Source organism: Procambarus clarkii, chromosome 65, assembly GCF_040958095.1.
Source record: "Procambarus clarkii isolate CNS0578487 chromosome 65, FALCON_Pclarkii_2.0, whole genome shotgun sequence".
NCBI classification, from domain to species: Eukaryota; Metazoa; Arthropoda; class Malacostraca; order Decapoda; family Cambaridae; genus Procambarus; species Procambarus clarkii.
This window is the reverse complement of record NC_091214.1, coordinates 28,609,761-28,625,300: the sequence shown is the minus strand read 5'-3', so window position 1 is coordinate 28,625,300 and position 15,540 is coordinate 28,609,761. Positions and strand designations below refer to the sequence as shown.

The 15,540-nt window shown below is 45.1% G+C and overlaps 2 protein-coding genes across 2 annotated transcripts; both read right to left on the bottom strand.

The window, feature by feature from the left end:
* Window positions 1–2,508: 2,508 nt before the first annotated feature.
* Window positions 2,509–7,639, bottom strand: LOC138355044 (adhesive plaque matrix protein-like). The gene is made up of 2 exons (XM_069309758.1): window positions 7,469–7,639; window positions 2,509–4,956 (listed from the first exon to the last, which is right to left on the bottom strand). The coding sequence occupies exons 1-2, from the start codon at window positions 7,637–7,639 to the stop codon at window positions 2,509–2,511; spliced, it is 2,619 nt and encodes an 872-aa protein (XP_069165859.1).
* An 84-nt stretch (window positions 7,640–7,723) lies between these two features.
* Window positions 7,724–8,458, bottom strand: LOC138355043 (uncharacterized). Its single transcript, XM_069309757.1, has one exon. The coding sequence runs from the start codon at window positions 8,456–8,458 to the stop codon at window positions 7,724–7,726; it is 735 nt and encodes a 244-aa protein (XP_069165858.1).
* Window positions 8,459–15,540: the final 7,082 nt, after the last annotated feature.

Sequence of the window (15,540 nt, the reverse complement as noted above, 5' to 3'; positions counted from 1 at the left end):
GAGGGGTGAGAGTCAACATTATCATGGGGCGGGGAGAGGGGTGAGAGACAACATTATCATGGGGCAGGGAGAGGGGTGAGAGTCAACATTATCATGGGGCAGGGAGAGGGGTGAGAGTCAACATTATCATGGGGCGGGGAGAGGGGTGAGAGTCAACATTATCATGGGGCAGGGAGAGGGGTGAGAGGGGTGCACTAGGGAGGGGGGGGGCTGTGGTGGAGGAAGAGAGTCATTAATAACCTCCCGTAGACCTAAGAGTCAGTCTGAGGACACTTTATGAGCAGCCAGACGACCATCTCTCCCCTCTCTCTCTCCCTCCCTTACTGCCTTCCCTCATTCCCGCCTTACCTCTGCTTCTCTCTCTCCCTGCCTCTACCTACCGAGCCTCCCTGCCTCTACCTACCGAGTCTCCCTGCCTCTCCCCGAGCCTCCCTGCCCGGGACACAGTACCTGGTGAACTTGGCCACACGGCTAAGGTTCCCGTGTGAGGAGAGTGGGTGGAGACATCCCGCCGGCCGGCTGGCCAGGAACTAGAGTGCTCTTAGGCCTCCTCGAGCCGTCGGGGGCTGGCCGTCGGGTTGATAAAGGTAGACTTATGACAGCCCGTCGGGCTACGGGCTCACCATAGCCCGTGCTACTTGGAACTTTTTTGTTCCCAGTAGCTGAATCTATAACAAGAGCCCGTCGCCTGCTTCCATATCTCTCACTGTATTTCCTACTCTTATCTTCCCTTCACCTATGCCTCTATACTGCACACCGCCCCCCCCCCCACACAAAAAAAAACTCGGGGGCGTAGAGGATGAGGAGAGGGGGGAGTTCCCCCGGGGGGGGGGGGTGAATAGGGCGGTTGCCAAGGAGGAAAGTAAAGCATTAGAGAGACGGAGGAGGAGAGGGAAGAGTAGTACTCAGTAGTACTTAGAAGACCGGAGTGAAGGGACATTATCAGACATCCATTAACATTCTTAGAGAACAATGAACACTACGCATCCTTAGAGAGCAATGAACACTACGCATTCTTAGAGAACAATGAACACTACACATTCTTAGAGAACAATGAACACTACACATTCTTAGAGAACAATGAACACTACGCATCCTTAGAGAACAATGAACACTACACATTCTTAGAGAACAATGAACACTACGCATCCTTAGAGAACAATGAACACTACACATTCTTAGAGAACAATGAACACTACACATTCTTAGAGAACAATGAACACTACACATTCTTAGAGAACAATGAACACTACACATTCTTAGAGAACAATGAACACTACACATTCTTAGAGAACAATGAACACTTCACATTCTTAGTGGACAATGAACACTACACATTCTTAGAGAACAATGAACACTAAACATTCTTAGAGAACAATAAACACTACACATTCTTAGTGGACAATGAACACTACACATTCTTAGAGAACAATGAACATTTTTAGAGAACAATGAACACTACACATTCTCAGAGAACAATGAACATTTTTAGAGAACAATGAACACTACACATTCTCAGAGAACAATGAACATTCTTAGAGAACAATGAACACTACACATTCTTAGAGAAGAATGAACACTACACATTCTTAGTGAACAATGGACACTACACATTCTTAGTGAACAATGGACACTACACATTCTTAGTGAACAATGGACACTACACATTCTCAGAGAACAATGAACATTCTTAGAGAACAATGAACACTACACATTCTTAGAGAACAATGAACACTACACATTCTCAGAGAACAATGAACATTCTTAGAGAACAATGGACACTACACATTCTCAGAGAACAATGAACACTACACATTCTAAGAGAACAATGAACACTACACATTCTTAGAGAACAATGGACACTACACATTCTTAGAGAACAATGAACACTACACATTCTTAGAGAACAATGGACACTACACATTCTTAGTGAACAATGGACACTACACATTCTTAGTGAACAATGGACACTACACATTCTCAGAGAACAATGAACACTACACATTCTCAGAGAACAATGAACACTAAACATTCTCAGAGAACAATGAACATTCTTAGAGAACAATGAACACTACACATTCTTAGAGAACAATGGACACTACACATTCTTAGAGAACAATGGACACTACACATTCTTAGTGAACAATGGACACTACACATTCTCAGAGAACAATGAACACTACACATTCTCAGAGAACAATGAACACTACACATTCTCAGAGAACAATGAACACTAAACATTCTTAGAGAACAATGAACACTACGCATTCTTAGAGAACAATGAACACTACGCATTCTTAGAGAACAATGAACACTACACATTCAGGAAGAATACAGCTGAACAATCAAAGAAATGCAAGAAGTGTCATAACAGCAAGAATGGTGAAAACAAAGTAAAACAAACCACAAAAAACGTCACACAAAACGATAAAGATAAGAAATAGAGAAAAGCAAATATCAATTTGCTTTTCTTTGTCAACGTTGAACAGATCTTGGATTTTGTTCCTTCTATTGGAAGGGAAATTGGTAGTTGTGGGGCAGGCAGGAGAGTCTTGGGTAGTTATGGGGCAGGAAGGAGAGTCTTGGGTAGTTGTGGGGCAGGAAGGAGAGTCTTGGGTAGTTGTGGGGCAGGCAGGAGAGTCTTGGGTAGTTGTGGGGCAGGAAGGAGAGTGTTGGGTAGTTGTGGGGCAGGAAGGAGAGTCTTGGGTAGTTGTAGGGCAGGCAGGAGAGTCTTGGGTAGTTGTGGGGCAGGAAGGAGAGTGTTGGGTAGTTATGGGGCAGGAAGGAGAGTCTTGGGTAGTTGTGGAGCAGGAAGGAGAGTGTTGGGTAGTTGTGGGGCAGGCAGGAGAGTTTTGGGTAGTTATGGGGCAGGAAGGAGAGTCTTGGGTAGTTGTGGGGCAGGAAGGAGAGTCTTGGGTAGTTGTGGGGCAGGCAGGAGAGTTTTGGGTAGTTATGGGGCAGGAAGGAGAGTCTTGGGTAGTTGTGGGGCAGGCAGGAGAGTCTTGGGTAGTTGTGGGGCAGGAAGGAGAGTCTTGGGTAGTTGTGGGGCAGGAAGGAGAGTCTTGGGTAGTTGTAGGGCAGGAAGGAGAGTCTTGGGTAGTTGTGGGGCAGGCAGGAGAGTCTTGGGTAGTTGTGGGGCAGGAAGGAGAGTCTTGGGTAGTTGTGGGGCAGGAGAGTCTTGGGTAGTTGTGGGGCAGGAAGGAGAGTCTTGGGTAGTTGTGGGGCAGGAGAGTCTTGGGTAGTTGTGGGGCAGGCAGGAGAGTCTTGGGTAGTTGTGGGGCAGGAAGGAGAGTCTTGGGTAGTTGTAGGGCAGGCAGGAGAGTCTTGGGTAGTTGTGGGGCAGGCAGGAGAGTCTTGGGTAGTTGTGGGGCAGGAAGGAGAGTCTTGGGTAGTTGTAGGGCAGGAAGGAGAGTCTTGGGTAGTTGTGGAGCAGGAAGGAGAGTCTTGGGTAGTTGTAGGGCAGGAAGGAGAGTCTTGGGTAGTTGTGGTGCAGGAAGGAGAGTGTTGGGTAGTTGTGGGGCAGGAAGGAGAGTCTTGGGTAGTTGTGGGGCAGGAGAGTCTTGGGTAGTTGTGGGGCAGGAAGGAGAGTCTTGGGTAGTTGTGGGGCAGGAGAGTCTTGGGTAGTTGTGGGGCAGGCAGGAGAGTCTTGGGTAGTTGTGGGGCAGGCAGGAGAGTCTTGGGTAGTTGTGAGGCAGGCAGGAGAGTCTTGGGTAGTTGTGGGGCAGGAAGGAGAGTCTTGGGTAGTTGTGGGGCAGGAAGGAGAGTCTTGGGTAGTTGTAGGGCAGGAAGGAGAGTCTTGGGTAGTTGTGGGGCAGGAAGGAGAGTCTTGGGTAGTTGTGGGGCAGGCAGGAGAGTCTTGGGTAGTTGTGGGGCGGGAAGGAGAGTGTTGGGTAGTTGTGGGGCAGGCAGGAGAGTCTTGGGTAGTTGTGGGGCAGGAAGGAGAGTCTTGGGTAGTTGTGGGGCAGGCAGGAGAGTCTTGGGTAGTTGTGGGGCAGGAAGGAGAGTCTTGGGTAGTTGTGGGGCAGGCAGGAGAGTCTTGGGTAGTTGTGGGGCAGGAAGGAGAGTCTTGGGTAGTTGTGGGGCAGGCAGGAGAGTCTTGGGTAGTTGTGGGGCAGGGAAGGAGAGTCTTGGGTAGTTGTGGGGCAGGAAGGAGAGTCTTGGGTAGTTGTTGGGCAGGAAGGAGAGTCTTGGGTAGTTGTTGGGCAGGAAGGAGAGTCTTGGGTAGTTGTGCGGCAGGCAGGAGAGTCTTGGGTAGTTGTGGGGCAGGCAGGAGAGTCTTGGGTAGTTGTGGGGCGGGAAGGAGAGTCTTGGGTAGTTGTGGGGCAGGCAGGAGAGTCTTGGGTAGTTGTGGGGCAGGCAGGAGAGTCTTGGGTAGTTGTGGGGCAGGAAGGAGAGTCTTGGGTAGTTGTGGGGCAGGCAGGAGAGTCTTGGGTAGTTGTGGGGCAGGAAGGAGAGTCTTGGGTAGTTGTTGGGCAGGAAGGAGAGTCTTGGGTAGTTGTTGGGCAGGAAGGAGAGTCTTGGGTAGTTGTGGGGCAGGCAGGAGAGTCTTGGGTAGTTGTGGGGCAGGAAGGAGAGTCTTGGGTAGTTGTTGGGCAGGAAGGAGAGTCTTGGGTAGTTGTTGGGCAGGAAGGAGAGTCTTGGGTAGTTGTGGGGCAGGAAGGAGAGTCTTGGGTAGTTGTGGGGCAGGCAGGAGAGTCTTGGGTAGTTGTGGGGCAGGAAGGAGAGTCTTGGGTAGTTGTTGGGCAGGAAGGAGAGTCTTGGGTAGTTGTGGGGCAGGCAGGAGAGTCTTGGGTAGTTGTGGGGCAGGCAGGAGAGTCTTGGGTAGTTGTGGGGCAGGAAGGAGAGTCTTGGGTAGTTGTGGGGCAGGCAGGAGAGTCTTGGGTAGTTGTGGGGCAGGCAGGAGAGTCTTGGGTAGTTGTGGGGCAGGACTGCCTCCCCCAGGCTCCCGTGTGGTCCCTGCTGGGGGAGGCAGGCGCCCGTGTGGTCCCTGCTGGGGGAGGCAGGCGCCCGTGTGGTCCCTGCTGGGGGAGGCAGGCGCCCGTGTGGTCCCTGCTGGGGGAGGCAGGCGCCCGTGTGGTCCCTGCTGGGGGAGGCAGGCGCCCGTGTGGTCCCTGCTGGGGGAGACAGGCGCCCGTGTGGTCCCTGCTGGGGGAGGCAGGCGCCCGTGTGGTCCCTGCTGGGGAGGCAGGCGCCCGTGTGGTCCCTGCTGGGGGAGCCAGGCGCCCGTGTGGTCCCTGCTGGGGGAGACAGGCGCCCGTGTGGTCCCTGCTGGGGGAGACAGGCGCCCGTGTGGTCCCTGCTGGGGGAGGCAGGCGCCCGTGTGGTCCCTGCTGGGGGAGGCAGGCGCCCGTGTGGTCCCTGCTGGGGGAGGCAGGCGCCCGTGTGGTCCCTGCTGGGGGAGACAGGCGCCCGTGTGGTCCCTGCTGGGGGAGGCAGGCGCCCGTGTGGTCCCTGCTGGGGGAAGCAGGCGCCCGTGTGGTCCCTGCTGGGGGAGGCAGGCGCCCGTGTGGTCCCTGCTGGGGGAAGCAGGCGCCCGTGTGGTCCCTGCTGGGGGAAGCAGGCGCCCGTGTGGTCCCTGCTGGGGGAGGCAGGCGCCCGTGTGGTCCCTGCTGGGGGAGGCAGGCGCCCGTGTGGTCCCTGCTGGGGGAGGCAGGCGCCCGTGTGGTCCCTGCTGGGGGAGGCAGTCGCCCGTGTGGTCCCTGCTGGGGGGGGCAGACGCCCGTGTGGTCCCTGCTGGGGGAGGCAGGCGCCCGTGTGGTCCCTGCTGGGGGGGGCAGACGCCCGTGTGGTCCCTGCTGGGGGAGGCAGGCGCCCGTGTGGTCCCTGCTGGGGGAGGCAGACGCCCGTGTGGTCCCTGCTGGGGGAGGCAGGCGCCCGTGTGGTCCCTGCTGGGGGAGGCAGACGCCCGTGTTGGCTCTGACAATATCAAATATTTGAGTGAATTAATCGCCAAGATGACGACGGTCTATTCAATTCGATTAGGGATCGTTAACCACCAATTTTATGGTCACTAATTCAGCTAATCATGAGCCACCGACGGGCTCGAGATTAGAGCCCCCAGTGTGCTCTGAGCGCCGGACAGGCTCAAGATTAAAACGTAAGAACATAAGAATATAGGTAACTTCAGAAGGCCTTTTAGCCCATACGAGGCAGTTCCTGTTTATAACCACCCAGCCTCATAGTAGGGGCCTCGTAGCCTGGTGGATAGCGCGCAGGACTCGTAATTCTGTGGCGCGGGTTCGATTCCCGCACGAGGCAGAAACAAATGGGCAAAGTTTCTTTCACCCTGAATGCCCCTGTTACCTAGCAGTAAATAGGTACCTGGGTGTTAGTCAGCTGTCACGGGCTGCTTCCTGGGGGTGGAGGCCTGGTCGAGGACCGGGCCGCGGGGACACTAAAAAGCCCCGAAATCATCTCAAGATAACCTCAAGATAACCCAATCCCACTCATATACATGTCCAACCCACGCTTGAAACAATCGAGGGACCCCACCTTTACCACGTTACGCGGCAATTGGTTCCACAAATCAACAACCCTGTTACTGAACCATTATTTACCCAAGTCTCTCCTAAATCTAAACATATTCAATTTACACCTATTGGTTCATGTTCCGTCTTGTGTTAATACTTTTAATACCCAATTAATATTCCCTTTGTTATGTCCATTCATCCACTTGTAAAGTTATATCATGTCCCCCCTAACTCTTCACCTTTCCAGTGAATGCAATTTAAGCTTTGTTAATCTCTCTTCATATGACATGTTTCTAATTTGGAGAATTAACTTTGTCGTCCTACGCTGGACACGTTCAAGTGAATTTATATCCATTCTATAGTACGGCGACCAAAGCCGAGCTGGATAATCTAAATGGGGCCCAGCCAGAGCAAGATATAGCTGAAGAACAACACCAGGTGTCTTGTTACTAACGCTTCGATTAATAAATCCCAGTGTCCTATTTGCCTTATTATGAACATTTATGCATTGATTTTCTGCTTTTTAATTCTTACTAATCATAACTCCCAGATCACTTTCGCAATCTGACTTCGCAATCTCAACACCATCTAACTCTTATCTTGTAATTATATTATCATTACCTAGCCTCAAAACACCACACTTATCAGCACCAAACTGCATCGGCCAATCTTTTGACCATTCAAAAACCCTCTCTAGATCGTCCCAAGAAACAGTGAGTCCCCCCCGCGCTCCCCTCCCTCCCAATTTTTGTATCATTGGCAACCCCGCAAATATCGCTGCTCAAACCCGGATCTAAATCAACCAAATACATCATAAACAACAGAGGTCCCAAGAGAGAGCCCCGAGGCACTCCACACACAACACCCTCCCACTCCGACCCATCCCCACCCACACAGCCTCCCTTGGCACAGCCAGGCACCACTTCAACTTAACACAGCGCCCCCCCAATACCACGAGCCCCCTCCCGGTTTAAAGGGTTCACTGTGTATGTACCTACATTTCCAGATTTCCATTTCGGAGATGATTTATTGAAATTTAGTTTTACTACAGTAGTTGCAGTACGTTGGGGTTTATGATGAGAGTTAGAGAAGTTTGAAACACTCTTCCCATCTTGGTTGGCTCTCTGTCTTTCGACTAGGGTATGTAAACCTTCTGTTATCTCATTCATGGTCAGAGAGGTTTTATTGTACATAGTACACAATTTATCTAATGTTTCTCTCTGTAATTTGCACCTTACAACTACCTTTGTCAATCATTCAGCAGTCTGAATTTGGACTTTAAGGCTTAAGGCCTTGAGTAGAGACTCTAGCTCTAGTCTGAAAGTTTGGAGAGAATCTGTAGAATAATTAGCAGATGGTAAATCCAGCAATTTTTGGACAAAGATAGTAATAGTTCTTTCCTTGTTATCATAGATGCTCTTAAGCAATTGAACAGCTAGGTCGTAACCATCACTTGTCAATGTTATGTTAAAGATTACCTTCAAGGCTTCATTTCGTAACAAGCCTTGTAAATAAGTGAACTTGGTTGTTTTGGGGATGTTAGTTTTAGGGTCTTCTGCATCCACGAATTTACTCCAGAAATCATCCCAGCTCTCATTCTCGTTATCAGAGAATGTGGGTATACTGATCTGAGGTAATTTAACATCAGGATCTGGATGTGCAGTAAAGGCTGTTGTTAATTTACTTTTAGCAATCTGCTTTTTGAAGGGCTGAAGTTTAACCTGTACATCATCTTCGTACTGGGCTAAATTATTTACAATGTCCTCAAGTTCAGTTTCACTTATTAAGGTTTTGTATAGTTCTAACAAGTACAGATTCATATATTGATTAATATGTTTGAATCTTCTTTCAGCAACTTGAAGCAAGTCCTCTAACTCAATGTAGTCAACAGGTGACTGTTGTGACAGATTTTGACACTTGGTAATCTGTCGGGTCAAGTGACCTTTCAGACCGATAAGGGTCATTTTCATTTTGTCAGCCACTTCCATCTTGCTGGTTAATGGCTGGTCTGATAGTAAATAGTGGTTACTGATGTAACTGGGATATTGGCTCATTCAATGGAGTTCAATATCAATATAATAGCCTATTGTATTTGAATAGACTATAATACCTCGTTTAGAAGTTAATTTACCAACCTAACAATGGATAGCTAATATTTTGAGTAGTACTCAAATGCCACTATTGGAATTTCGTCCGGTAAGCTCCTCAATTATCACCATTGGATCCAACAGTGAACATCCAGTAGAACTCAAAAAAGGGTACACGAAATAATGTTAAATACACAATAAATGTTTTGGATCCCACCCTAAATCAGGGGTCAGCACAATCTAAATATGTATGTACACCAGCACTCTCTAGTACAGTACTCGCTAAATAATTCCTACTTAGGAATGACTAAATGGTTTAGGCTGCAGTTGTACAAACATTAGTACAATTACAATCTAAATATCCTACCTCATCAGAGGTTGGCATATATGCAATGGTGCAGTAATATATGGTGCTATGTTTTTGGGATTTTTTGGTTGATATACTGTATATATTTGTTCTCAGAAATACAAGTGAAAATTTTATAAATATATAACACTAAGTTTGACTTGCTTGCCACAACCGTTTGTGATAATTAATAGTATTGACTAATTTGTCGACCATATGGGTCCTGGCCTCTCCTGACAGATGTACACCGTCTGAGGTCATGCCCTGTTGATATGGTCTGGCTGTAAAATGAATATAAGTGGCCTCCAATCTCACTCTTTTTCTTGACCAAAAGTTTATGTATTTAGCAGAACGCTGATAATATTCGGGACTCGCTCCCCAACGGTTATCACTTCGCAGTTGGCAAGGTTCCACCAATGTGAATACCACAGAGTTACTGACTTGTTTAAAGGAACTAATAATAGTTTTTAAATGGTTAATTATATCGGCTGGTTGACGAGAGGGATGGATATAATTGCCACTGTTACGGCCCTCTCGGGTCGCAACTGAGTTCGTACTCTGATGTTATTAGAGGAAGTTGTATCCGGCCCCAAGCCAGTAGTGGCTTTCAAGGGATGAGATCCGTGACGCAAGTAACTTAAAGGGGAAGGGAAAGAAAGTTAAGAACTTAAGATTATAATTATTACCATCACCAAATAAATAATATATAAAAGAGTGCACAGGGGGAGGGGTATTAACACTGTACAGGGGAAATACTCAATCGTCTTCTCCTGAAGACTCTGGATCCAAACTCTCGGTGCCAAGTCCTCGGTGCTTTCGTGGCCTCACAACGAATCCTTTGAGAAGCTGAGTCTACCCTGGCCACAGGTCAGCCAAAACACAGTTCCACTGGGGGCACCGCCGTGGAGGCCGTCAACCACAAGTTCCGGATCAGCAACGCTGGTCAGGCCACTCCACGAGCGATACTAGGGTAGCGCCCTAGTCAGGAGCCTCGTGTGATACCACAAATCACTCTCCTGTCCTCAATACCCCAGTGGTTAATCGTCTCCAGCAGTCGGTCCCGGGTACGACGATCCTTTCAACTGCCACTTCACAGGCAGGGTAACAGCACAGTGTTCTTCCGGGAGACGACTCACAGCTGCTGCAGCAAAGCATAAGGTATGGAGACGGCTGCCTTGGGTAGACTGACTCAACTTCCCTTACAGCAGTCCCAGGTCGACTCTGTAAGCAGACACGTCATCAATAACTGGGACATACTAAAGCACCTCACTTACAGGCTCAGACACAAACGCCTGATGCATCCACTCCATAGATGGCGTTGTCGTCCGAGCACCACCTCACCAGAGGTCAGCAGCGGCGGTGTTGTGTGCTGAACAGGAGTGGAAACTGGCCCTTGTGGCCAGTACACCTTGTCCTCACCAGGTGTCGTCGTCCATTTGGTGGGGGTTTCGGGAGCTGACCCACAGATGGCGCGGTCGTCACTGCTCCGTGCTCGGACGCTGGATCCGGGTTCGTAACAGCCACCTAGATAAATTATGGTTAAATGGTGAGGCCATTCTAATGCAGCTGTTAATATTGGATTGTTGTAAAGATTGTGAGCAGTGCTCCTGGTGACCTAAAAATCCTCACCTCAGTGTGAGGTATAGGTCTAAGGGTTGTGGGCAATTGGCTATGACCCACTAAGGCTACTTTATACATAAAGTATTATTAGAAATGTTGATAATAATTAATGAGTTTTAGGCTGTAATATGGGCAGTCTGCTGACAGCCGTAAATAATGGGAATATACTGGTAAATAGCCTAAGAATAATAACACATGATAAATAGTGTTAGTAAATGGTTAATTATATTAATGTGTAGGATAGCTTAATTCTCAGCTATCTATCTAGGTTCGAAGGACCAAATTCTTTTGTGTGGGGAAAATGACTCCAATATTTTGTAATTAAAATAAAATAATTCGATAACTGTGAAGGACCTCCACTTTTTGAGAAAAATTGGAAAACAAAATGAGACAATGGATTAAACTGATGCCAAGAACTAGTGTCCTATGGATCTTAGTGAAACTATTTCTTGTGTAAATGGAGTCAAATTAACCTGCACAAAAATAGGGGGTTACATGCTAAAAGAATAATGCATCCCTAGCATTATTCTGGTGCTGATTCTTCACCAGAGTAAATAAATTATGAAAGTAAATAAGGTTGATTATATAATATTAGAGTTAAATGCACCTCAATATACTACTGGAATACTGAATAGTATATGGTAAATCAATGAGTTAGTATAAATGATCTCTTTGGGAGACTATTATAACTACAGAGTTATTACTACTGTTAAACATGATCAGCTTAGCTGTAAAACTAGAGAGGTGTAATCGGTTGCCACGCTCCACGGACGACGTGTTGAATCGAGCAAATTGTTGCACGTGAAGGTGGGGATTGCAGAAATCCTGACACCATTTAATAATAATACATGCAATTTGCAGATAATATTGCTGCTGTTGTTTACACAAGTTAACCCATTGAAAATGTAGCTTGTAGTGGAATTTTGCGTCAATAGGAAACGGGATATCATTGCCACATAGTACTATAAATTCACCAGCTATTCTGTTGGGAATTATTCTTAAATACAGTAGTCATTGGAATTATTACATCATAAAAACATCTCATTTGAATTAACCTAATTATCAGTATCAAAATAGAGTAAATGTGACCCTTCTATCAGTTACTGACATCTGGACAAAGAGGGCCAGCAGCGTCAGTGTGGTGAGGGAGGTCAGACATTGTTAAGACCAGAGTCGTTGGAGCAAATTCAGCTCCTATAATTTCTCTTGGACGAAGTGTTTTGTAGATCAAATCTATTAGTGTTGTACCATCATCAACACGCTGTCAACAACCACAAGGGAAGTGTCTTTCCGAAATCTTATCTAAGTCATTATTGGCCAGCAATGTTATGTTAGATAGGATTATTTCTGGTTAGAACATGAACGATCGACTCAACACAGGCAATTAAGCCCTGGTCCTTATCTAATAATATATGTTTCATCTGATATAGCTGTCATATATTAGGATTCCGGCTTTACAGCTAGTGCCCTTTGACAAGAACAAGAAGAGGAAGCAAAAATTATTCTTGGTTCATCAGTTACTTGGGGTGATGGAAGCTTGCCTCTCACAAGGATAATTTGGTGTCTACATCCTAGTTATAACTGGTGGACTAAGCCTACCATACAATAGGATAAGGCACCTTCAATTTTATATACTAATATATGTAGTTTAATACTGTAGTTTGATTGGCTTCATAAATATAAATTTAATATAACCCCCCCCCCTAATGTGTAAGGATCGATTTGTGAGATTATTGCAGAAATACAGTCCACTTAACATCATACAAATTGCTATCGAAATATATAAATTAACATAAATGTAAATTATATATAAATTCATATAAATTAAATAAATATAAATCTCACAGGTCAGTTACCACAGGGGAAGCCTAGCACCTCGGTTGATGTCGACTCGGAGCTGGAAGGCAATAACATTGTAGAAATCTTCTACAAAACGAACTACAAGTACATCCTAAATTTAGGAAATCTTCCTAAAAGGTATTTTATCATTGTAGAAATCTCCTTCAAATATTTGTGCAATTTATGTTATGATGTAAATTTCTTCTACAGAAATTTGAATACAATCGCCTATTTAGATTATAAAACTGTTAGAGAAGACAAGTACGGGATTTTGTTATTTTATATACGGCATAACGACAACTAGCCTAAATGTTAACTGTGGCCACATGATAACAAAAAGGAAATAATAGTTGCCGAGCCGCGTGTCCGTTGATGTAGAGAACTGTGCAATCCTTCGTCCTCCGGCTGCTGCTTGAAGGGCGTTGACTATGGAATTGCAGATATACTAGCTCCGGGACACGGCTGTGATGTGCCAAATGACGTGGCACCGCTCTACTGGTCGTGGGAGCGAAATAAGCACGATCGAAACATAGCTCTCTGTTATACGCTTTTAACGGCGTCCGAGTCGTGTGGTGGCTGGCGTCGTTCTCGCGGCTTCTTCCTCTTCCCGATTGCGCATGCGCTGCTCTCGATAGACATCTCGAGCGTCAATGACATATATATATATATATATATATATATATATATATATATATATATATATATATATATATATATATATATATATATATATATATATATTATATATATTGTGACGGTAACGCGTTGGTGTTCGGCTGTTTCAAAAGCTAGGGGCATGGCCTCATCACATAAAGAAAAAAAAAGAGAAAAGCTGGAACTTTCGTCTGTGGTAAGGTAATGGGAAGACACACAAAACACAAGTAAATTTAACAATGAAATTTTAATTACGTTAGAAAAGCAAGACATGAATAAAATGGAGCATAAAAATGTAACAGATAAATCAACAAACAAAATAATAAGAATAATCACTGGCAAATGAAAAGTTACATTAAGACAAGTGAATAATAGCAAAGTAAATTATGATGCAGGAATATTGGCTTCAAGCTGCCACCTCCCTTAGTACACATAAGCCAAGGCTTAGTCTACCAATGAGACGTGTCAACTGTGTGGAGCACGAGGATATTCTGCCTTCCCTAGGTCGCTGTAGCTCAGACATCAGCTCGTGGTGGCGGGGCAGGTGCGACGGGCACCAGCCAATCAGCGACGGGCAGGCGATGGACAAGCAGTTTGCCGGTTAACGGTGGCGGGGGCGAGCAGGTGCGCCGGTGCTGGATACGTTTTGCTCTCTGGGCAAAACGTTTTGGTGATACTTGTTGGATATATCTTCTATATTATTTGTTAATGGGACGTACTTTGGAGGGAAGAGCAGGCTCAATCTCTCTTGAAAGAGATTACCGTCACAATATATATATATATATATATATATATATATATATATATTATATATATATGCAGAAAATCCACAGAGAAATATGAAATGAGAAATATGCCTGATGGGCCGGGTTTTCCTGGGTTGATATATTTTCTCTAACTTTTTTCTTCTTCTTTAAAAGAAAAAACCTCTTTTATCCTAAGAGGTTTTTGGATTTCTCGTTTGTACAAGCCAAGCGTACGTTTTATAATCACGTCCCTAAGGTGAAACCAAAAATTATTAACTCATTGGTGGTACCTTATGCGAGTAGACTTGAAAAATTGTCTCTGATTTTTAAGAAACTTAATATAAATTTGGTGTTCACTAATAGTACGATCAAATCCAATTTAATAAAAAACTCCCCTGATACAGCAGGTTGTGTGTATTGGATTCCCTGCAATGATTGTGATTCTGTGTACCTTGGGCAAACAGGAAAGTCCTTACAATTGCGGTTGTCACAACATGCTTATAGTATTAGAACTGCCCAAACGTCTAATGTATTGTATCTACATACGAGTTTATACGATCACAATATTAACTGGAATGGGGCAAAAAGCATTCCCAATTGTGGGGATTTCGTGGAACGGAATTTGATTGAGTCTGCTCTAATCAGTCAGTGTCCAAATCTTCTTAATGTTAGTACTGGTATGTACAAACTTGATCCATTTTTAAGTTATAATATTGCACAACAGTTTAAGAAACAACTCTGATAGAGAGGCTTACAATGTCACATAATAATTGTATATTCATATATTGTGTGTTCATGAGGCTTTTCTTTAATCTTTCATCCTTATTCTCTGACCGCTTAATCCTCTTTGACCATTCTAAGCTAAGCTATACCTGTTTTTGGTTAATTCTTTCCCTAGGGATGGGTTGGTCAGGTGTCGGCCTATATATCCTCCCCTTCTCCCTTCTCCTTAGTCAGTCTGGTGTTGACAAAGGCTTTAACAAGCCAAAACGTTCACCTCATTTCATATTTCTCTGTGGATTTTCCGCATAAAATGATCAGTGTTTTGTGATCGTCAATTGCATATATATATATATATATATATATATATATATATATATATATATATATATATATATATATATATATATATATATCGGAATTAACTAAGGAAAGAAGAGGTAGTGATGAGTATTGATTTCACATTTAATTCTTGTGTTAAAATATAATTTCGTGTAAGATAAATTGGGTTTATTAAAGTCACGCAACGAATCGAGGATATTAAAGAGAAATCATTTAATCAAAATAATTTCCTCTACAAAGTTTAATATCAACTAAATAAAAGAGTTCTAATAAGCATGAGTGTGCTACGAAAATAAACTTATTAGTAAGTAACTATTTTTAGTAAAAGAAATAATAAACTGGACTCTGTTATCAATTCAACTAAATGTGGAAAGAATTCATGTTACTGCCTGTCGTTCCTCACGTCGTCACTCTGACTAGGAAGAATCTGGCAATATGTTTAATATAAATCATGATGAGGATTAAATCTACAAGTTAGTGATTTTAGTAACTACTTGTGGTTAATACAAAAGTTGTATAAAATACAAAAGATGTATGAAACTGTTGGTTATTTCCAACATTGACGAGTAGTGATGTTGAGGGGAGGGACGAGTGGTGATGTTGAGGGGAGGGACGAGTGGTGATGTTGAGGGGGAGGGACGAGTGGTGATGTTGAGGGGAGGGACGAGTGGTGATGTTGAGGGGGAGGGACGAGTGGTGATGTTGAGGGGAGGGAC